Raw genomic sequence first — 24,010 nt, 5'->3', positions numbered from 1 at the left:
AATGTGCATATATTACATCATATTAAACTATCTTATTCATTCATATTAAATCATGAAAATGAATCCTGATTTATTGCTTTCATTTTCGAAATTTCCACAAGTGACAAATGAGATTGTGGCGGTTTCTCCCTTGACTTTAAATTTGAATGTGTGAGACATTTAGTCTTTGTTCACATCTGTAAGAATGGTGTGCACACGTGTATACCTTTAAGGTATACACACATCATTCTTCTTACAGCTGTATGTAAGGCACACAGTATATTCCTTAAAGGTATCTGGGGACAGGGGCAAGATTAAAGATCATGCAGGGGGTTCTTCTCTGTTGGTAGATTGAAGGATACTGGACATGTTTTGAATGTTTTCTAAGAAACAGAGTTTCACAGCTTAACAGTAGGTCACATGCGCAAAGCTGCTCATCATTTCTGTGTGCCCAAATGCTAAGGGGCATATGGTACAATCTAAATACAGTTCTTCCATTAGTGAACTGCAATGTAGATTATGTGCTAAAAACTATGGGTTGTGAATAGCCATGCTCCTACCAGAAACCTGACCAAACTCCCACAAGGCATCATGAGTTCTATTTTATCTTAGTTTACCAGTTTGCAAAAATATGTTACTTCTGTGGTATCGAATCACACCTTGGTGTACTAGTTTCTTTTACTATTTTTCCCTAGCATGCCATAATGAAAGATATTTTACTGACAAAACAACAATAAATATGCAGTGCAGTGTTTGTTTTAAAAAAATGCCCCCTTGCCAAAGAGCTCCAGATTTTACAGTTAAAGGAAATGGTAATTTCTCTGGAGATAAAGTGTAACTAGAGCTGTGCTTGTTATACCAAAAATACCTCCTTTCCATTCCTGGTAATTTCACAAAAACTAAATTTCTCTCCTTTTACATAATTCTATGCAAATAGATATTTCTTCCTTCTTTCCTTCCTTCTACAAAGCAATGTAAAAGCTTTAAAAGCCAGTTTTATTCGTGTTCTTTTGAAGTTCTAAAAATGAGTAGCATTTCTAGCAGATTAGCTATTGGATGAAAAGTTCTGATTTAAGGCCTTAGGCTTGCTTTAGGCCTTAGTGTTAGTGAATTTATCCTGTGTAAGCAAAACTATTTTTATTTGCTATGAACAACTACTGTACAAATTGTTTTTAACTTGTTAAAAGTATAGATTAAGCACTGTATTGCAGAAGTCATTAGGTCAACTAATTGCACAATTCTAAAAAATTATTAATAACAAAACTAAAGCTCACAAACTGTTGCTAATTAACAATTTTTTTTCCCTGAAACATGAGACAGAATGCCCCAAATGTGATCTCCAGACATGACACCATCAAGTCACAAATTTGAGAAAATATGTTAGCAATTTTTTCAGACCCTGTTTTTTGCATTCCCATGATTTTCCTTTAAAGGCCAAACACTTCCTAGGTTAATTAGAGGTTCAAAAACCCCAAAGTGGAATTGATTCAATCTTTGCAGGTTTTTCTAAGCTGTGGAGCTTGAACCAGTAACAAACTGAACTGATGATCAGTATTTGGTTGGCCAAGATGTGCAGAAGCCTGCACTGGCCAAGGCCAGGAGCCTGGGGGAGCTCAATCATACCACCCCTCGTGGCCTACTGCCTAAGGCTGCTTAACGCAACCCAGTGACAGCCCAGGCCTGATTGGCTGCTGGGCACATGCCATCTCTTCCCCCTGCCCCCACCCTGCTGTCAGCTGCAGGGAAGGGGGAGCCAGCAGAAAATCTCTTCCCAGCCCCCATCTCTGAGAGGGAGGTGGGGAGGGAGAGCACACCACTTGACCCTGGCCCCCCAGAAGGTGTCTGCCTGGTGCAGGAAAATCCCCCACCAGGGACTTGTCACCCCCTGCAAGCTGGCTAGCAGTGCTCCACTTGGCTCAGCCCCATCCCTTCCCCAGCGCCACACCTGTGAGGGGAGAGGTGGAGGGCAAACACACACACACACATGGCCTGGCCCTAGCCTCCCTAGCTGTGTTCTGCCTGGGGTGGGGGAAAGACAGCACTGGGGTATTTTTGCTTCCCTGCAGTCCAGCTCATTAAGATAGGATCAGCTCAGTCGTGCTCCCTCTGTGAGATGGGGCTGAGCTGATCCTTGCCTGGCTCACTGGGCTGCAGGGGAGCAAAAAGCTCCCAGTGGGGGCTTTCCCCCTGCACTAGGCAGATCCTGGCTGGGGGGGTGGGGGCTGGGTTGACATGTTCCCCCATTCTGCACCGCCCCCACCCGCAGCTGGGGCCTGGGGAGGGGGCAGGGCTGAGCTGATGCTAGCCCTTCTGGCTTGACTGGGGGGCAACCCCCCCACTGCTGGAGCTTTCCTTCCCCTTGTCCTGTACAGATGGGTGCTAGAGGGGTCTTTCTGGGGGGTCCTTTCCCCTGCCCTCCATCCCACTGGGCTGATAAGTGCTGGCAGGGAGCAGAAGCTTTAGTGCCTTAGCTCTGTGATAGCTGAGAGAGGGACCAGCCCTGCTCTGCTAGAGCAGACAGCACAGCCCAGGGCTGCAAAGCATTCTGGGATGCTGGGGGACTGCAATTTAACTTGAATTGGGAAGGGATCTGGGACAGAAGTTCCATAAACCCATTCAACCTAAATCAGTTAAGTCTGAACTACACATGATCTTAGCCTGTAAAAGGCCAAGAAGTGGCATCCAGCCAGGTTTATCTTAAATTGGTTTTGGCCATTTTGAATGCAGTTTACATGCACTGAACTTCTGTTATGTTAAAGGTTTAAACCAGTTTCAGATCACTTAAACTAGTTTATGTGTAACTTCTGTCCCTAGCCCTAAAGACATGATTACTCTTTTATCATGTAAGTATCAATTAGCAAGAAACCATATTATGCAGTGAAGTGCCACACTGGAAACTGGGAGGAGTCAACCATTGTGGTCCAGAGGTCACCTAGACCTTTCCTTCTCAGGTGGTGTGGATATCTTTACTGGTCCTATTATTAGGCATCTTTCTGTACTCTTGATACTTTGATTGAATACTGCTTAGCCCTGAGTTTGGCTTTGCAATGAAGTGACTTTCTTGGCCAAAAGGACAGGTTTGCCGTAGTCTCTATTTTAGAAAACACATTACAGAACAAAAAGATGAGGTCCTCGTCCTAATCACAGGTTCTAGGTCTTCCTAACTTCATTAGGCTTTAGTACAGATCAGGTAAAACCGTGGTTTTCACAGAGCTAATAAAAATAACTTCATTTACAAGTGGGGGTATGAGGTTATACTTGAAGTTTAGTTTGCCTTTGAGGATGGCAGAAAAATTCCCAGAAACAAACATGAAAACAAGTCAAACAGCAAGAGTATTCTCATATGTGTGTGCTAGTTTAATTACTGGTATTTAACTGCTTGACTCCATTGTCTAGCACAAAGAATCTCCATATTTTAATATTTTCTTTACAACTCCAGGTAAATAGATATACAATATACAACAGTTAAGCAACAACTCCCATTAGAAATAAAATATAAGGTGCCACCTACAAAACATGAGGTGTCTGCATGCCCTTTAGTGTATCAACATCACTGTGAGTATTGGAGACTCCCCTTTGAGGCTAGGATCCTTTGCACTGTTCCAAAAAGATGAGAAGGAAGGGGCCCCAGAACCTCTCAGCCCCTTGAGGGTTTGCCAGGGACCCTTTCCTCACAGGGCCATGTGCTAGCCCCCCTTCCAGGGGCTTCCTCCCCCGTGGGAACCCTTTTCCTGATAACTCACAGCTCCAATGGGCGATGTGGGGTCCCTTTCACACCAGCTGGGTTTTCCTTCAGCTGACACAGACACAGGCCTCTGGCTCCTGTGGTGCTTCCGATCCCCTCGCAGCCCTGTGCCCGACTTCAGGCACCAATGGCTCTGCCTGCTGCTCATGGTTGGGGGCTCAGGCTGTCTTCTGTGACTCTGAGGCCTAGGTCCCTCCCTGGGACCAGCCACACACCAAGCATGCACATGAGTCCTGGCCACATGCCAGGAAATGGTGGACCCAAGCCACCTTGAGCAGCTCCCAGAATCAGGGTCCTACCAGACAGTGCCATGCCGTGCTGCCAGCTCTAGGTTCCCGGCCTCATGCCAGGGGTTGCAGACCTGAGCTGCTTCATGCAGCTCCCAGGGCCTGAGCTCCATGCACCACTGAGTACACTGGGTGACTGGAGACCCGAGCTGCTCACACAGCTCCCAGGGTCTCACTCCACACGCTGCACTGTGCACCAACTGGGGCTCAAGCTGTCCGCTGCTCCTGTCTGGCAAGAGGTGTCTTCAGGGGCTCTTCAGGGCACCAGCATCCACTCGCTGGGCTGCTCTTCCCCCACCGCTTCTTAGCTCCGCTCTCTTCTCCGTCCCTCGACGCATCTACCTGCATGTTGGGCACGCTGTTTTTTTATCCTCTCTGGAGGCTCCACCCCCAGGTTGTAAAGGGACCAATCAGGGTGATGTGGAGCTGGTCTACAACCAGGTCCAGACTCTTCACCTCACCCTGGGTAGGGGCGGGCCAGCCCCTCCCCAAGTGTTACCCAATTGGTGAGAACAGCCCACCAATCAGGATCAAGCTTCTCTGAGCCTGGCGCAGAGGGCATTAGCCAACAAGCCTGCCACATAAGGAAGATATATAATAGCCCAATAGTAACTGGATAGGTAGGAATGCTTGAAAATGCAAACAGCAGCGTATTGGTGAATTGAGACAATTTACCTACCTCAGGGATTAAGTAACCAATGAACAGAGGTTTTTTGGTACTGTAGTTTTAAACATATTTACCTGGAATCTGCATAAGTCTTTCTTGCGATTGCGACCTCAGCTTGTTTGTTGTTCTTGTTGTTCTGAATTAGAATATTCATATATCAATTAACCCAAAATTTGTCAGAATGTTTGTACAATCGTGCCATGGCAGGACATCATTCCACTTCAAATACAGGTCTGCTCCAAAGTGCATCAAAGTAAACGGGAGGGTTCCTATTAATTTCAGCTAGCTTTGTATCAGATGTTGTGGAGAATGGTCTTGGTCAACCTATTCACCATGACAACCATTCATCATCAACAAATATTTTTTTACAAATTCCAAAGAAGCACACAATGATTATAAACAATAAAATATGTGCAATTTTGAATGACACTGACTTGAAGATGGAAAAATTGTGGCCAAATTCTGTTCTACTTATTGGGTGTCTAAATGGACTCAGGCACCCAAGTATGATTCTGTTCTACCTTGTGTAAGTCCTGAAATTTCATTAATGTATCTACTTTTATCATATACCATCACCTGAACCTTAAGGCTGAGTCACAAAAAAGCAGTAAGGAGCAAGAGGACTCAGCCCCATTGTATTAATTCTTTTTCAGGGACTGGTGCCAGGTGGAATAGAATTGCACTTAGATATCTAATCCCATTTACATGTCTAGCTGTTACTGTCTTTTGCAGCTGACATTGTATCAGTTAATAGCAAGAAACATGATCCCATACTTTGTCACCCAACTAGCAGCAAGCAGACTGTAATGTAAAGGTGCTATAGAACACAGCCAAGCAGGGATGTAAGCAAATTAAGTATGATGTGGGGGCCATGACAATCAAGGATTAAAATGAGTTTTCAAACTTGGCCAAGGAGCTGACAGAATTCCAGGAATGTTCTCTTTTAGGTATCAAGAGACTGTTGAAATGCTGGAGAGCTGTGAAAGTGCATTTTATTTTAGAAGGTTAAGAAATATGCATGCACCGATATGGGGCTTCATCACTGACGAAGAATATGAGCTGACAAGTGATAAAGATCTGTCTCTCCCTGAATGCTTTTTGTACTGTGTGCAGCTATATGATTGCTTTTCTCATGACAATCAAAACGCTTGATGCATCTCAGGCCACAGATGCATCTGAAGTCATGGAAAAGGTAGAGAGCTTTCCAATTGGAGAGCCAATTTGAAGAACAGGCTGCAGGACAATTTTATTTGTCCCACCGTAAATGAGAATTTGAAGACATTTTTAACTATTCATCAAAGTGCATTTAAGTCATATGCATTAAAGGTATACAAAAATGGAGAAATGGTTCCCCTTTGGTGCAAGTCCTTTGAAATACTTCTCAGTGCTTAGTCATCATGCTTAGTTCATATTTGAAGATCTGATGGATGTTGTCAAGGCTGCAAATAGAGAATCATTGTGCAATGAATTTTGCGTACACCATGAAGTCATGTCAAAGCTCTCAGACGGTGCTCAAGCTCCAGCTCGCAGACCAGACCTGGCCCACAGTGCTGTGTTGTCTGGCCTGCAGGACATCCCACAGTTCTGGAAATTTGGCAGCGAGAGAGTGGTGGCACTGTTCCTCTGCTGTTAAACCTTTGAACACCCTGGATCAGGCACCCAATTCCAGGATGCAGGGCAGGGATGGTACCAGGCCCTGGGACCCAGTCCCAGGGCGGGGGGGTGGTGCCAGGTCCCCAGGGCCCAGTCCCAATGTATGGGGTAAAAAGAGGGGTGGTGCCAGGCCCCAGAGCCCAATCTGGTCCACAGACAGGCCTATGTCACCTGCTTGGCCCGTAGAGCCAAAAAGTTGAACACGCTGCTCTAGGATGTTGAACAAATAGATCACAAGGGGCTGATTTCTTTTCCAACTGTGAGTGTCCAGCTCTTCAGACCATGGTAAAGCATGTGATACCTGTAGCTGTGAGCACCACTACAAATAAAAGACTATTCTGAATGAGAAAGTATGTATGGGCAGATGAGAGAAATAGGGTGAAACTGACCTTGTCAAGAGGGAACTGTGTGTTCAGGTCCACTTCAAGAAATCATATAGTAAGTGCCGCAGATTTATCTTTGGAGGAAAGGATTTCCTTACAGCTACAAAGAGGCTTCATGAGGAGGGTTGGAGAGAGGCTTGTGTAATTCCTAACCTGTGGCCTGGTGGTTAGATCTCTGTGGGAGATATATGTTCAACTGTCTTTTGGTTAAGGGAGTCTAGAACCTGTTCCCTTGCCAACAATTTGACTTGCACCATGGCCAAAAGGGACCTTTGGGTAGGGATTGACCATTGCATGAATATTAGCCAGCAGTGCGATGCTGTGGCCAGCAGGGCAAACAACATGCTGGCATACATTAACCGTTGCATCTCATGCAAAACTAAGGAAGTGATACTCCCACTGTACTCTGCACTGGTGAGACGCTGGAGTACTGCATCCAGTTCTGGGTGCCACACTTCAACAAGGATGTGGAAAAACTTCAGAGTGTTCAGAGAAGAGCCATCCATATGATCGGGGACTTGCAGGAAAAGCCATATGAGAAGCTGAGGTACTTGGGCCTCTTCAGCCTACAGAAGAGAAGGCTGAGAGGGGACTTGGTAGCAGCCTACTGCTACATCAGGGGAGTACATCAAGAATTCAATGAACAGCTGTTCACCAGAGCACCCGTGGGGAAGACTAGGAACAATGGATACAAACTCCTGGAAGGCCACTTCAGGCTCAATTCCAGGAAAAGCTCCTTCACAGTCAGGGTGTCCAGACGGTGGAATAAACTCCTGCCAGTGGTGGTGCAATCACCTACCATGGAAATCTTCAAAAGGAGACTGGACAGTCACCTCACTGGGGTGACTTGGCCCCAGCTGTCTTTTCCTGCCCAAGTACAGGGGGTCTGGACCCAATGATCTTCAAGGTTCCTTCCAGCCCCTAACAATCTATGAATCTATGATGAGTACCCTAGCCATTAGTTTTTGGCCTAAAACAAAGGAGGACCTTCCTACTCGTACGGAGGGACACCTCCAACTGGTATGGCTGCAGGATAAACTACAATCTGAAACTTCCTAGGTGCTTCACTCTCAATGCATCGTAAGTGCCATTTAGGCATGTAAAGTGGAATAGGATTTTGCCATGCCATCCCTTTTGATCTCTAGGTACCCAACATTGGCAAAACAGCTGCATCCTTTCTGGTCTGGAGCCTCAGAGTAGGATTTTCACTGCAAGCAGTTTTATTGTTACCTCTAGTTGCCAGGTGTTCAGTGGCAGGCTGTTTACCTAAAGTTACTGTATTGCCTTTCTGCTTCTTTTCCTTTTATGCTATACATAGTATTCTCACAGGAAAGTCTCCTAAGTCTCCTACAGCTATATAGTAATTTTTCTTCACTGGTCAGATCACTCTCAGAATTTATAGTTATCACAAATCAGTATTCTTAGATTATACCACAGCAACTCTGTGCTTGCTTAACACACATCTTGTACCCAAATAATGTGACTAATCACCTTCAAAATTGAAAGATATATATTTGTCCTTTTAGAACTATCTGTAAATATAGCAATAAAAGAGGAACTTCATCTCTTACATTACAAAGTTTGGCTGGATGGCCTCCACACTGATAGATTTGAGTTCTCTGCAATAACAGAGAACCTATGAACTCATTTTTTCCTGGACAAGAATATCCCATTTTTTTCTCCCTGAAACTCCAAAGCTACTCAATCCATTTTCTTCCAAAAAATCAATTGAAATAAAGTCTGACAGGATAATCCCTCCATATCCATGGATCCCCTGAGGGGTGAGAGCATGAATACATGTCATGCAAATAGGAACAGCTTTTACAAATTTCAACAGCAGGTCACATTTTTATCAATTCATAATCAGCAAAGCATATGCACACAGGTGTTTTCATTTATTTTCCCTGCCCCCTCACATTAATTTATATTCATATACACAAATACATATATATGTACATGCATGTCTGTATGCATATATAAATGTATAAATGTGTACGTTCATATACTTCATGCATTATATATAACGTTAAAAAATGCTGCCCAGAAAAAAAAATTACATGGGTTTGTTGCTGGAGAATGAAAACAGTTATGCTCCTTCTTATGGAACTTTTTAAGTCCTAACAGTTATGAGCTGCTAAGCAGCTGTCCACCACTTATACTTCCAGCACTTTTAATACAGTTTTGTGTGTCCCTGATCCTGCATTCAGGTCTTTGTCTGTTCACATAGATTTCTGTTGAAGTCACTGGGCAGCTAGAAGTCTCAGCTGGTCCAGTCCAGACCAGGGCCTTAGTGGTTAATTTTCCCACAAATATATTTTAGGGGGAAAAAATGAAGGAGTCTACATGGTTAGGATTTGTGCAATAAGTAAGGGAAAAGTGTTATAGCTCAGTCATGATACTGCTGAGCAGGTTAAAAGAACAAGTGGGCTTCTAGACTGTAAAAAGTCAAACACAGTTTGAAAGTCCTTCTTTTTCATCCTGTCTCATGAGGTTTGTTCCTTTCTACACGCCATTAGTGGATATTGACTTAAATAGGACTAAACCTTTCTACTGTACACAAATAGCCTAAATTTCATCCAGATTGCTGAATCTTTTTTCATTCCAGGCAGTAGTCCCTCTCCTGAGTATTAGAACATTTTGTAACGATAATGGGGTGGGGAGGTAACCTCATCCATTACATGGTAATGGAGGTCCAAGGTTATCTTTTATACCCATTACAGTTTAACAGAAGCAGTGAATAGATATGTTACAGATATAGATTGAAGTCAGGCAATGAGAAGCAGTGTTTTTATCCCTATTAGCCTGACATTCCTAAATGTACTTTAAGATGAGTCACTTTTAGTGAAGGAGTAGTGCGACGTTTGTCCCATAGAACTGGAAATTGTGATGCCTTTTAGGAGTGGATGAAAGACAACTTATGTTTATAAATCAGAAAAACAATATATAAGTAAACTTGCATATTTGTATGTATATTTAACATCTGCTCAAACTGATTAACCTGTCTAATATGGGAGGTATGGTATGTCGTAAAGGTTTTAGCATCAATTTCTGATTTCAGCTTTAGAGTAGGCCATCCAAGTCATCCCCCAGAAAGGGGTGTTTAAATGTTTGTCAGATAACAGCTGTATCTTTATCTTCGTCTTTCACATTTTTACAGAAAAAGCAACTGAAGGAAGTTTGAGTTTTTAAATACTCATTTCATTTCCCTCCACTTATAATGTTCAGAATACATACGTATTATATTTCTATCTCTAAAGAATGAGTGCGCATAAATACCTAAGTGTAATTTCTACAGATATGAACTCTAACAGTAAAGTGTTAAGCCTTTTAAGCCATTGACACTGAATTTTTTTGTGTTTGCACAGTGAAAAGCATATTAAGTGTGCTCTTGGAAATAGAAAATAATTATTATTTTGTAACAGTGGCATGGAGAATGTGTAAGTGCTGGGAAAACACAAGTTAAGTTCCCATCTTGCTTTCCTTGGAATGCAGATCTGTTGATTGTAATGTGAATTTTGTATGTAAGTGGTCTGAATATACAGGGCGCGTCTACATGCACTTAATGTGCAGAAGCCTAATAAAGCTGTGCAGTAGTGTGCTGGGCAAAAACCATGTTAATTTGCTACTGTGCAGTAGTATTAGGCTGCTGCACAGTAAGCATCACTAAAAACCCATGCACCAGTGCTACTGCACAGTAGCACAAGTTACTTTGTGTTTAGTTAGTACTTCATTAAGTGAGTACTAAATTAAATGCACAGAAACTACTGTGCATTAATGAATATAGAGACACACCCATAGGGCTCTAATAGAGTAATCATTATCATTACTAATACCTACCTCTTTGTCTTGTGTTGTACATGATGCCAGCTTTACTTCTATTTCCATGTTGTTCTCGTTTCACTTCTTTAGTCTCAGATTTTAGAACTCAAAGGGTGCATCTACACATCACCCTACATCACCATACAACATGTTATGGCAACGTAGCGATCATGTGAATCTACACATGACTGACAGCTCCTTCACCGTAGTGGTGCACTCCCCTGTTTGCCAGTACATCAAAGTAACAGCACAAACTAACTGCCTGCCTCATGCATGGAATAGTACAGGCAGTTGCTAAAGCATGGCACACTACCTTTAGGAAGTACTAAAGCATGGCACAGTAGCAGCGTCACCATCAGGGCTGTGTAAGCGCATCCAAAGTCATGGATATTATGGGCTTAATCCAGTCAACTGAACCGTGACCTTATTCTACCTGGCTCTAGTCACTGATGCAAGAGGTGGCTGGGTCCTCCTCCTCTTTTACTGCTTTTTGTGGCTTAGTCTTGAGGCTAAGATAATGGTGTGTTACAATGTGGGTGCATTGACGTATTTCAGGGAGTTGAGCAGGATGGAATCCAATTACTCTTAGCATCCTACATACACTTAGGCATCTAATAGACAAAATAGGATCTGGACCTATGTTCAGTACAAGAGCTTTAGGACCAAACAAGGAGATAGTTATCATAGGAGGTTGAGAGAGACAAAGAATGAATATTGGACAAGAGATAGAAAGAAGGATCAAGTGAGAAGGATATGTGGGAGGCATTTGTCAGTAAAGCTGCCTGGAAAATGATATTTCTATCCCATGGGGGAAAAAAATTTTTTAACAATGATCCCAAATCAAAACAAGAGTTCAGAATTTTGTAGGACTGAAATTCTTGCCAACACAAAGCATGTTCCTCAAAGCTCCTCGGTCTGCCTGGCTCCATGTCTGTTCACCAGATGGGATGCAGGGCTTCAAACTACCCAGTCTCCCACTAACCAGTCAAACAGCCATGTTGCCTGGATGCCTGGGTAGGTAACAGTTGCCTGGCCAGAGAGTTGACTGCCTGGGAAGAACCAGTCATCCAAGGAACATGGTAGCCTCCAGACTTGGGGAGTTGGTGGCCACTGAACCTGGCAGTCTGACAGGTAGACAGCCAGTTGGGAAGCTGGTCAGTTGGTAGTTCTGCTCATTGGCTGAACTGAATAGTCCTGGGATCTGGGCAGCCAGCTGCCTTCCATGATGTAGAAGCACATTGTGGTCAGGCTTGGGAGACTAGCTGGACTGTAAGAAAATGGACATCCGGTTTAAGGAGCCTGGCAGCCCACCATCAGGCAAACTGGCTAGTCAGAAAGTCAAACAAGCTAGCTGGGAGCTGTGTGGCCTGCCTCTCCCTCACTAGGTAGGCAGGTGCCAGGGAGCTGTTCACCTAGGGAAACAGGCTGCATCAGAGCCTGGTAGCCTTCCAGGCAAGCTATGGGGAACCAGAGGAACCTAGGAGCAAGGCAGTCCAGCAGGCTACCAGGAGGATTGGCAGAGGGGCAGGGAGTGTGGGAGTCTAATGTGCTGTCAGGTGGTTTCAGGCAAAACTTTTGATGGAATTGTGTCCAGTCAGCATCTTCCAGTACAAGCATTTTCTGCTGAAAAACATTCACCCAGATCTACTTAATAAAGTTATTTGAGTGACGTGCATCATAGACAACATTCAGATAAAGGCTTTTAGAATGAATATTGGAATTGAAAGCAAGAACTCTTACCCCATTCCCACTCTAGGAACATCAGCATTTTACAATTAGCCTTTTTTTCTCTAGAGACCATATATCTAATTTGTCTTTTCTTTTAAAAAACTCAGCAAATTGTCAGCCTCCTTCAACAACCTGGATACTATTCAACCTTAGTAAACCCTACAGGAAATGTGCCATATGCCCATTATTTCTGCTGTCCATAATTTCTGACTTCACTTTTTCTTGCAGTAGTTTATTCCTTAGTTTCTGATTTCTTAGATTACTTTTTTGTATTGTCTGATTTCTCTATCATGTTTTCACTTTTGCTGCCAAGTTAAGTCTGTTGCATCAATATTTGTTTTTTTTTAAAAAAGAAAAGAAGACAACAACAAAAATAGTCCAAAATTATTGCAAGTTTTAATGGAGTTAGTCTCAATTCAACAGTTCCTTCTTTGTCATCCAAGCAAACAAGTACTTGCTTAACTGCTACACTGAAATCAGTGGGAATTTTACCAATTTTGTCAATGAGTACAAGCTCAAACCCTTTCTGACTAGGGTGAAATAGACTCACATGCTTGTCAAGATCTGGTTTCCTACACCAAACTATGATTAGAAGTTGTTAGGTTTTTGCAGTCATGTATTCAGTAACTACCTTTTCTGTACTCTGCCTGGAATGTCCAGAAATGCAGAACTGTAGGATGTCTACATCAGCATCATTGTCATTTCCTTTATTTCATCACAGAAAAATAGCAATAATGTTCGGATTTAAAAACATATGCTTTGTCTTGCTTCTGTATTTGGTGAAAACCTAGCTTCCATGTAAGGACAAGCATATGTATCAACTGTACATGATATCTATTTCCTTTTTTTCTCCAACTGTTTTCAGAGCCAAATTTTGTCTCATCCTATGACATTGGGAACTTCACCTACTTCTTCTTTCGAGAGAATGCAGTGGAGCATGACTGTGGGAAAACTGTGTTCTCTCGGGCTGCTCGGGTCTGCAAGAATGATATTGGTGGCAGATTTTTGCTGGAGGATACTTGGACCACTTTTATGAAGGCTCGTCTGAACTGCTCGCGCCCTGGAGAAATTCCATTTTACTACAACGAGCTACAAAGTACTTTCTTCTTGCCAGAATTGGACTTGATCTACGGAATCTTTACCACTAATGTGTATGTAAATTGCATAGTATTTAACAAATGAAACATTTTTAAAATGTCCACATACACACTCCCCTTATTCCACATTACTATATTGCAGTGTGTGTGTGTGAAGGGTCCAAAGATGTCCTGTTCTTGTGTTAATGGACTGGATAGAGAGTAAAGAGATTACAAAAATAACCAAAGTGCTTCAAACCAGTGACCCATCTGAAGGTGCCTTGCCTTCAGCAAAGAATGAGCAAGGTCAAATGCTTCAGATGTGAGCTTCTGTGGAGTGTGCTCTCAACACAGGCAAGCTTTGCCCTTAAGGGCCCCTCTACATATGCAGGTAAATGTGTAATGGGATCTAATCACAATCCACGCAATCACAACTCTGGTCATGCCACGTGTGCATGGCAGAAGGCGTGATCGTGGGATTGCAAATCAGATCTCAACATCCCATTGATCCCAGGCTCCGCCTGCACCGGCAAGAAGCAAGTTCCCATTGCTAGGAGGCTCCTCAGCTGACAGGGCTCCCAGGCATGGGGGTGCTCCACACATCCCTGTTGCTGGGAGACCGCAGCTGCTGCAGTCTTCTAGTTCCAGGGGTACACCATATATACCCTCGTGGTTGGGAGACCATAGCTGGCAGACCCACATACTGCCACAGCTGGGAGATCCTCATGGTTGGGAGATTAGCTGCTACAATCTCTTAGCTTCAACCGCTCACCCCCACAGCTGGGAGATTGCAGCAACTGGGCTCCCAGCCACAGGGGTGCATGGGATGCCCCCATGGCTAGGATTGTGCAGCAGCTGGTCTCCTGGCTGTGGGGATATGTGGGTCTCCCAGCTGTAGTCTCCGAGCCATAGGGTGTACCTCCACAGTTGAAAGATGACAGCAGCTGTGGTCTCCCAGAACAAGAATGTGTGGGGCACTCTGAGGCTAGGAGCCCTGTCAGCTGATTGGACTCCCAGGATATATGCTCCCATGGTTGGGAGCCAACATCAGCTCAAATCTCCCAGGCTCTGGAGTGCACATGGGTCTCCACAGCTGGGAGCTCTGATCAGCTAATAGGATTCCCACCCATGGGGGCACAGGCCAGCTATAAAGTTATTACACAGTTTCCAGCAATAACTTTATAGCTGACTGGATATTTTTAAAGCACTGTAGTTAATTTGCATGTGTAGCCAGTCTAAATTAATTGTACAATTAACCAGGTAATTGCATAATATGTGTACCATATAGACAGGCCTAAGATTTGCATTGCCATCTTGCTGTAGTAAGGAAAATATCACCTGTTTTGTGGAGCTTGGCAAGGGGAAAGGTCAAAAGGGGAAGAAGATATTCTTAGTGGAATACAACATTAAATGTAGCTATAGAAAAACATTTTAGTTATTGGCTCATTTTTGAGCATAACAAGATCATTGCTCATTTTGCTAAAAAGTGCTGTTTTCTATGATTTTAGCAGCACTGGAATCTGGTATAAGTTATTCCAAACGATCTTGCAGCCAGTTTTAATATTTGTTTGAGTCCCAGAAAGAAATCTTAATCAAGTCTAAAGCTCCATTATTATATAAAAAAGTAAAAATGTAATTGTTAACGTTAGCAAATAATTTAAAAAAAGAATCTCAAACAAATGTCAAGACCTTATCAATATTAAAAAAACAAAAAAAATTTTTCCATTTCTGACAGTTGGGAAATGAACTTGCTAACATGTCAAAATAAAGTAGTTCAGAATTACGGTTTAAGTACCTTGAAAGAGTTTTGGCACCTTTAAGGTTGTTGGGAGCTTGCGCATAGCAGCCTGCTCCAGTATGTGGGACACTGGAAGACCCGGACACAGGCATGAGCAAACCGGGCAGCTGCACAGGGCCTGGACAAAAAGGGGGCCCAAAAATGAAAAAAAATTACGATTGCAAAAAAAAATTTTAATATTGTGCATATACAGGACTGGCAATGTTATCAATTGAGAGCGAACTATTTAAAGACATTGAAACGAAAGATGTGATGAAGACTTTTGTGACAAAAAAACATTATCTCTGGCAAAGGGGGGCCCTGATACTAAAAGTTTGCACAGGACTGGCAGGAGTCTAGGTATGGCACTGGGCACTGATGTGAAATGTCAGGAGCGTTGAGCTGTTTTCCCAGTTCTAGACTCATTTGCTGTGCGGCTATGGCATAAGTCATTTTCAGCCAGGTTTTTAAAAGTATTTAGATACCTAAAAATGGAGATAGATGCACCTAACTGTATCTTTAAGTGCTCAAATGCCTTTAAAAATCTGGCATTTTGCTTCTCTGTCTCAGATTTTCCAACTATAACACAGGGACAATATTTTTTATACTTTTTGTGTGTGTTTTGAGCTAAAGGTAGTATATATGAGCAAGGGCTGCATTCTACAGAGACTTAGGAATGTCAACACTCAGCATTTAATTCTAGGAGTCACAAACCCAAGTTACGTACCTGAGTTTCCTATGCAGTGATCGGAGAGCTAGGCATCAAGAGATACTATTCATAACACTCAGAATCCTGAGACAGCCAGTAGGAAATGCTGAAGAAAAGGGCTGTGCCTAAAATACCATCTTTCTGCAGAGCTTATCCACTTATATCCCCAAACCTGAATTAGACGTTTGTATGAGACTGGAATTCACAGCCAGGAGCCGTCTCCTGATAAAGGCACCTTAGCTATTCCTTTGTCTTTTTTATTTTAAAACAGCTGAAACAGACCTCACCTTTTTAGAGGCCATATTTATTCACCTACCCTTTCCCCAAAATCATCCATCTAAAACTGATTTTCATATTAGGATGAGGCAGGAGGCCAGCCAGAACTGAACCCTCCAACCTCATGGAGCAGGGGCAGACTCCCATCCTCAGCATCACTCCCTGTTCCCCTGCTCTAGGACTGCCAGCTATTGGTTTAATTGTCTAACAGCAGCTGTCAACTTGGCAGTAGATGGTTGGCTGAACAGCAGTGGGAGATGAAGGGGAAGTGATGCTGAGTATGAGGCTGTACCTCTGCTCCATGCCACTGGAGGGTTCAGCCTTGGCTGAGCTGGGGGCAAGGCAGGGAAGACTGGAAAAATCTATTTTTTCTTCACTCTGCCATTCCAAAACATGGCGCGTGACTTCTTCAGGGGTGTGCAATATACACATAAATGTAATAGCCTAGTTGTTATAACTTCCTCCATTTCCTTGTAGACCCAAATTCAGTGCCTGCATGAACATCCAACCTCTAGTGTGGCCAAGCCAGGCTGGGATAGGAGCATTTTGCCCCCATCTGGTTAAAATTTTACAACCAAGAAGGGTAGGTTTGTGGGATGAGAGATGCAGCAAACAGGTGGGAGCCTATCTCTAGCCCAGTAATGAGAGCCGTTTCCTGCCGGCTTCTCCCAGGTGCTGCTCATGCATTTTTTCTAATGACTTTTTAATGAGTTTTGGGAGCAGAGACCAGAACTCAAGATTCCCCACTGCTTGGGCTGCTTCTTGGGCTCCCTCTTGCTTGCTTTCCTCTTAGGTCCGTAAGACTTGCATTTCTGACTGTGGAGAATACCCCAGCCCAGGCCAACCTGGTGGTCAGGGCACTGTTCTGAGAGCAGGGAGGTGGAAGGTATAGGCTTGAGCTGTCTCAGGTACAGGAGGGGTGGAATCCAAATCTCCCATGTCCTGAAGTAGTGCTCTAAATAGCTGGTCATTTATATAAGGTGGCCACGTCCTTGACTCCCCCCATGTCTGAGAGAAAGTTGCTGTGATTTGCAGTAAACTGAGGACTGTCCATGTGTGTTAGATATGCTCAGAGCAGGTTTCAGACTCTCAGGACATGAACACCAGGATGACAAGTTTGTGAAGCTTAGTCACCAAGATGCTCAGCTCAGCCAGGATAGTGGTAACTCTGCACATGCACAGTAGCAGAACATTAGGTATCTGAGGAGCTCTGCTGGTGAAAACTAGGTGCTTATGGACTCTTAGGTGCCTGAGCACGTAGTCATAGGGTAACCATCTTTTCAAAGTGCAAAAACAGGACGCATGCCATTTAAAAAAGAAATGGGGGGAAGGGACAGTATTATACCACTGGCGTTGCCTGTAGGAGCTCTACAACAAGAAGTGAGTGTGGTGGGGTGGTGACATAGGGCACCAATGGGGACAGCTGGAGGAGTGAAGGAGGCTTGAGGACAGCTGGCTGCCCTTCCTCCCCAGCCCTGCACATGTGCACATGGTAGGAGCGGGGGCAAGCACCACTTTCACTTGAGGGGAGGGCATTCTGAAGGTGGGTTCATGCTTTTGGAGCATGTTGGGGGCAGGACCTCAGACTTTGTGACGTCTCTGAATGACACGTGCAGCCAGGGGGGCAGAGCCCTAGAAGTTGGGGGAAGGGGAGAGAAGGGGGAGGGAGTGACATGGGAACTGTGCTGAGAGGAACCCAGGACAAATGCTGTCCTGGAGTCATTCCATCTGGGACCAAGACTTGGTGTTTACATTTTGGGACTATCCCACCCAATTGGGGATGGGTGGTCACCCTACTTAGGCAGGGTTTTGAGGACTGGCTCCTTGGACTTAGGGTTCTAAATTCCTCTAAAATCACACTATCTAAGATTTGGTTTGGGTTTGATCTGGCTCTGAGAGTTGCTTTTTTAAAATAATAATCTGGGGGCTGGGAGTGTTGGGTAGGGACAAGATGGATGATTTTTTCCTTTTAAATGACTAGTTTCTGAATCTGCCTCTTTGTTTCACTAACTGCTACCAGTTGCCACAGACATTTCTTGCATAGCTGATGTTCTATGGCAGGGTTCAACACATCACTACATGATAGCTCCACATAGACTTTAAGGCATCAACACTCCTCTTCCATTGGGAAAAGAAACCCACAAGAGAGGAATACTATTCCAAAACCATCATGAGGATCCTCTTATGAACTTGGAGCTCATTCCCCCTCACCCCCAGATCAGAAGAGTTTGCCATTTCACAGTGTGGTAAAGTGGCATGATCTACAAATGATATATTTTCTGAGGATCTGGAAAGGGAGAATTAGAAACGACTCCACCCTTGGGGTCACCTTTTCCACATGAAAGCAGGCTTTGTTTAAAGTTGCTGCTTCTGGTGGCTGTGTAGGAGGCTGTGTCCCAGGATAACCAAAGCTGCACGTAGAACCTCATCAGATCATTATAGAATTTTTTTGCTTAAGAATTTTTTTCCTCTGAAAAATGTCAGTGAAAAATACCAATATGTTGTTTATCTACTCATGCAATTTGTTTACAAAATATTGGGGTTTTACACTGAATAACTCCACAGCTGCTTTTCCCTGCCAGAGCTCTTACCTACTGGGCAGTGGTTGTTGGCCATCTTGTCCCTATATGACCCAAAGAACTTCAAACCTGCAATCTGCCTGTGGAAGATTTAAGTGCTTTACTAGAGAGTGTCCAGAATGCATTTATTTCCATCAGTGTAAATGGTGGGAGCACACTGTGTCCTACTGGGCTACACTCAGCGTTCCTTACACGTACAGTGATTTTTGCCTGAATTATTTGGAAAATTGGCCCCAGTGGTTGTTTAAAAGTACTGTAAAACACTTGATGGGGAAAAAGTTAAATGTTTCTCTTTGTAAAAACTGAGACTCATAGCAAAATCCTCCCCCTTTGTTTGCTGTGACCACTGACTCCAGTACCACTGCAGGTCCACAAAGGGGACAATTTTACTTCTTTCATACAATAGCAATCACAGTGCCATTGCAAATATTACGAGTGAGTTGCCTGTTATGGCACTTTATGTCAACAAGGTTTTATCACATTTGAGACTAATTGTTTCTGCACATGTTCATAATATAAAATTTCCTTTCATGCACTAGGTTTTGGGTTTTTGCCATAACATGGGCAAATAGAAGGAAGCAAAGTGCTCTTTTGTCAGGGTAGTTTGATGTTTGTTTTGTTGTTGGCAGATTGGATCCCCAGGGATTATTTTCTTTTCCCTGTAAGTTTGTAAAATATCAATTTGAAGCTTCTACAGTAGATTTTGCTTTCTAATACCTTATTTAAACAGCAGAGTATTATGAAGAGATAATGCTATGTGGATCAGTTGTCAGCAGTTTTGCCCACAGTGGAAGTTTGTGGAACTGTCTGCCAGCTTCATTATCTATCCATTTATCTAACATTGTGAAAAGGGACAGCTCAGGAGTTTAATCCCGGGAGTTATGTGCATTGTTAGGAGAGCAATTCCAGACCTTAATTTACTGTTAGCTGTTGAACATTCTATTTGTTTTGCTCCTGTTAAAGGCATTTTTACAGATATTTTATAAATCCCAAGTGCTGCACTTTTTTTAGAGGTAATTTTAGTTATGTCTTCATGTCATTGCAAAATAGTAATTTGCTATTGAGTCCTATATTAGAAATTCTGATAGTCACGATACTCAGAATTATGTTCTCACAATATAAACTTAGTAAACTGCACATATGTTATATTTCAATATCAGTAGAGGAGACTGGAACGATTTGCCTGACTAGTGCTTAGTTATTTAAGTGTGTGAGCTTACATTGTGTTAAGTTAAAATTACCTGGTCATTTATTTCCTTCTGCTAGTCATCTGGCACTTGTGAGGCATGTTGGGAATGCCACATATTGTCATTTGGGCTAGGGACAGAAATTGCACATAGACTGGTATAAGTGACTGAAATCAGTTCAAATCTGTAACACAACGGAAGTTTGGTGCACGTAAAAGCTAGGGACAGGCATTCAAAAAGCCTGAGCCTGAACTGATTCAATCTTCTCAGGTTAGTCTAACCTGGCTAGGTTGAACCAGTTTGCACAGACAGACATTCTTTCTGGACTGAGGAAATACTGGCACATGCCTGCAGTGCCTTAGGCTAAAAGCTGGGGGGCGCTAGATTATTCCTCTCTTTCATTCCACAGTGCTGAGCTGGGGGGGCGGGGGCAGGGGAAGGGAATGGCCTGGCCCCAGTAGGATGCTCTGATTAGAAAAGGGTGTAAACCCCCACCCTTCCTGCACTGTCTCAGGCTTTTCCCTGCTAGCTGCTCAGGGGCGGGAGTGTTGCCAGACCCCACCTCCAGGCTAGCACTCTGAGGCAAAGGGTGTGTGTGTGCAATGCATGTATCTGTTGATGATACTGAGCTTTTCAATCTGCCTCTCCCTGCTTCTTCATACTGTCTGCAGATCTGACAGGTGAGGGAGCCAGCAGGAGGCTGATAGCAGTGTTTATCAGCCCATCAGTAAAACAGAAGCCTCTCTCATTAGTTCAATCTCTTCTTAAACAGATTTTTCCAAGGAAGGAATGGGAGTACATTACCAGTTGACCTGTTGATTAGCTCCAAAAAGTCTTAAGCAGACACTGTTCTGTCTGCCTGTCCCAGTGAAATTGGAGACACACACACCTGCAGTCTCTGTTGGAGCCATGGCTAGGAAAAGAGGGGCAGGGCCAGCTTTGTTCTCTGGAGCAGACAGCACAGCCCAGGGCTGCAAAGCAGCTGGGATGCTGAGGGGACTGTGGTTTAACTTAAACTAGGAAGGGTCTGGGACAGACATTGCATAAACCAATTTGACCCAAATCAATTAAGTCTGATACTACATTCAACCAAGTTATCTTAAACCAGTTTCAGCCATTTTAAAGCTGGTTTATATGCACTGAACTTGTATTCTATTACAGGTTTAAACCCGTTTCTGATCACTTAAACTGGTTCATATGTAATGGCTGTCCCTAGCCAAGCTGCTTTCAAAATGGCTGAAACAAGTTTAAGGTCATTTGGAGGGATGTAGTATCAGACTTAACTGATTTAGATTAAATTGGTAGGGCTGTGCGAAATTTCAATGAGTGTTTCATTTCAAAGCTGTTTTGATGTGTTTCAAGCTTGAAACAGTGAAATCGAAATGAAACAAAAAGCTTTGAAACACCTTTAAAATAAAATAAAGACACTCGAAACGTTTTGAGTTTTGAAACAACCCAGTGGTGGAAGGCAGGGGAGAGTCAGGGGTGAACTCCAAGCAGCTCTGCAGCCCCATGGAGCTCAGCCCAGTGGCAGGAGGTGGAGCGCAGTCCTGACTCTTCCTGCCCCCCCCCCCACCAGTCTGAGCTACATGGTACTGGTGGAGCTGATCGGAGCAGAGTCCTGGCTCTGCCTGCCTCCTGCCACTGGGCTGTACTCCATGGGGTTGTGGAGCCCCATGAAGCTCAGCCTGGTGGTGGAAGGCAGAGTGCAGCCCTGGCTCTGCCCACCTTCTGCCACTGGGCTGTGCTCCATGGGGCTGTGAAACAGATATCAAAACAAAACAATGGTGTTTTGCACAGCCCTATAAATTGATTTATTGAACTTCTGTCCCAGATACCCTCCAGATTCAAGTTAACTTAGTCCCCCCACATTCCAGGATGCTTTGCACCTTCCTTGTAACCCCCTCCCCCCACCCCCTTGCAGGGTGAGTGGACTAGGGTTGGCCCAAGCTATCTACTCCAGCCAAGCAGGAAGACATGCTTTAGTGCCTCCCAGCTTCTGGCCTGATCCATTGCAAGGCATGTGGCTGCAACCTGGGAATCAAAAGTGAATGTCTGCTCACTTGCCTATCAGTTCAATCTACATAACTTAGTGTATCCTGCCTCAGACTTTTTGACTGTCTGTACTTAGCCTTGGAAGATCTAGGTTTAGTTCAGCTCTCCACAGGCTTAATCCAGATTCTAGAGGAACTAAGAAGTGTCAGGCTGTGCCATTATCTCAGTGCATTATCTCATTAATGGACAGGAAGACTAATCCAATCTACCCCTCCTTAGCTAAAGAAAGTGACTTTGATATGTGGAATCCAGTGGTGGGGAAAAGTGTATGAAGTAGTTCGATCAGAACAGGACTGGGTTGCAGGACCTCCTGAGTATCAACCCAGGCTCCCTCAATCATCCTGGACAAGGTAGATTTTTTGTTTGGGGTTTTGTTTCTATGCTTTTGTTTTACAAAGTATAAAATGAATACTTTCTGGATCCCTTTCCTGGGTGTGTTGTCAGAATAGGGTTAGTATAAAGTGCTTGGAAGATGAAGGTCTTGATCCACATGGTAGGAGACATGCACAAGCTGCCACTTGTGGTCATGGAGGCTGCTGAATTCATGCATGGATTTACCCTGTCTCCCAATTACCAAGCAAGCACCATTCTCAAAACCAACGCAATGAGAACCTAAGAGGAGCTGAATCCTCACAGCATCTGAGTGTTCTGGTTCTGACCACCCTCTGGCTGATCCGTTCCTGTTTTTTTAAGAACATCTAGCGTTGCAGAGTTAACTTTTGAAGTACTTTTAGAGTTGCAGTGGGAAATATTGTTTTTCATGGTCAGTAAATGGATTCCCCAATACCTTTATTTAATTTTTTTTCTTGGAATCTTTTACAGGAACAGCATAGCAGCATCAGCAGTTTGTGTTTTCAACTTGAGTGCCATAACTCAGGCCTTCAATGGACCCTTCAAATATCAGGAGAACTCTCGCTCTGCCTGGCTGCCTTATTCCAATCCTAACCCTAATTTTCAGGTACATATGGACAGGAGATGTTATCATTAGTTGCTTTCCATTTCTGAAGTATAGGATGGTTCACGGGTATCAAAATACAAAGCAGGAAACAAGAACCTGATATTTCATATCTAGAGTCAGTCTGGTTATAAGCATCTGCTCAGATAGATATCAGTGAAATAATTTACATTGCATAGACATCTGCTTACTTTATGATCAATAATACTGATATTTAGCTAAGTATATCCTCATATTTTCATCCAAATTGGCTAAAGGGAGAAAAGATACAGTCTAAGAATTTCATTTAGTAAAAATGGTGAACTTTTAACAGTAGTGTTTGCTGATGAATGTTTTATCAGCTTTTTTGCATGACTTCCCACCTCTAAAATTTTATGGGAATTTTTCACAAAAAAGCAAGCTTAAAAAGGAAAAAATACTTTCAGATTACAAATTATATTTGTGTATTCAGGAAAAATTACCCTCTCTTCAGTTCATATCCTCCTAATATACACTGGTTCAGTTCTACTTTCTATATTTTTTCATATTACAAAATGGTATTTCACAAAAAAATGACTTTTTTAGTATTATCAAAAATATAGTACATAGTATTTTTCCAAAATATTTGATATTTTTCTAAAAATTATTCTTCTAAAAGTGTTTCATGAAAATAAGCAATTTTTGACCAAGGTCTCTTTCTAACAAAGGGCACTTACACACATGTGGGGAGTCTGCTCCAATGCACTGGAAATCCAGCACATTAATCGAGTCTGCTTGAGCATGTAAGTTGACATGTGCTGGCAGCCTTGCACATCACATGCACAGCGGTGCAGCACATGTCAGCCCTGAGGAAATGCTGATGGTGCGCTTTGAACTAAAACACATTCAATGTGCTTTAGTTCAAAGTGTACTGCCGTGATTTTCTCAGCACTAATGCGCACTGTGACACTGATACACCTGCTCCCAGTACAGTATCGGGTGCTTTTAATTAGCATGGCTCACTAATTATAAGTGTCCAGCACTGCATCAGAACCACATGTATATGGGACACATATTACTTTAAATTTTAATTAGGATAGGCAGAGGTATGGTGTTGATGTTATATATATAAAAAAAAAAAAAAAAAAAAAAAAAAAAAAAACCCAAATTTTTTTTG

General features: G+C 43.3%; 1 protein-coding gene across 1 annotated transcript in view; it reads left to right on the top strand.

Moving 5' to 3' along the window:
• Positions 1 to 24,010, top strand: part of SEMA5A (semaphorin 5A) — a 510,735-nt gene that overhangs the window by 218,577 nt on the left and 268,148 nt on the right. Inside the window, exons 7-8 of the mRNA XM_019521077.1 lie at positions 13,127 to 13,412; positions 22,743 to 22,878. Of these exons, the coding sequence (XP_019376622.1) occupies positions 13,127 to 13,412; positions 22,743 to 22,878 (422 nt within the window). The remainder of the gene's footprint in view (positions 1 to 13,126; positions 13,413 to 22,742; positions 22,879 to 24,010) is intronic.

Source organism: Gavialis gangeticus, unplaced genomic scaffold, assembly GCF_001723915.1.
Source record: "Gavialis gangeticus isolate Ggan-Ray unplaced genomic scaffold, GavGan_comp1, whole genome shotgun sequence".
NCBI classification, from domain to species: Eukaryota; Metazoa; Chordata; order Crocodylia; family Gavialidae; genus Gavialis; species Gavialis gangeticus.
The sequence above is the reverse complement of the archived record's forward strand: the minus strand, read 5'-3'. Positions and strand labels throughout refer to the sequence as shown.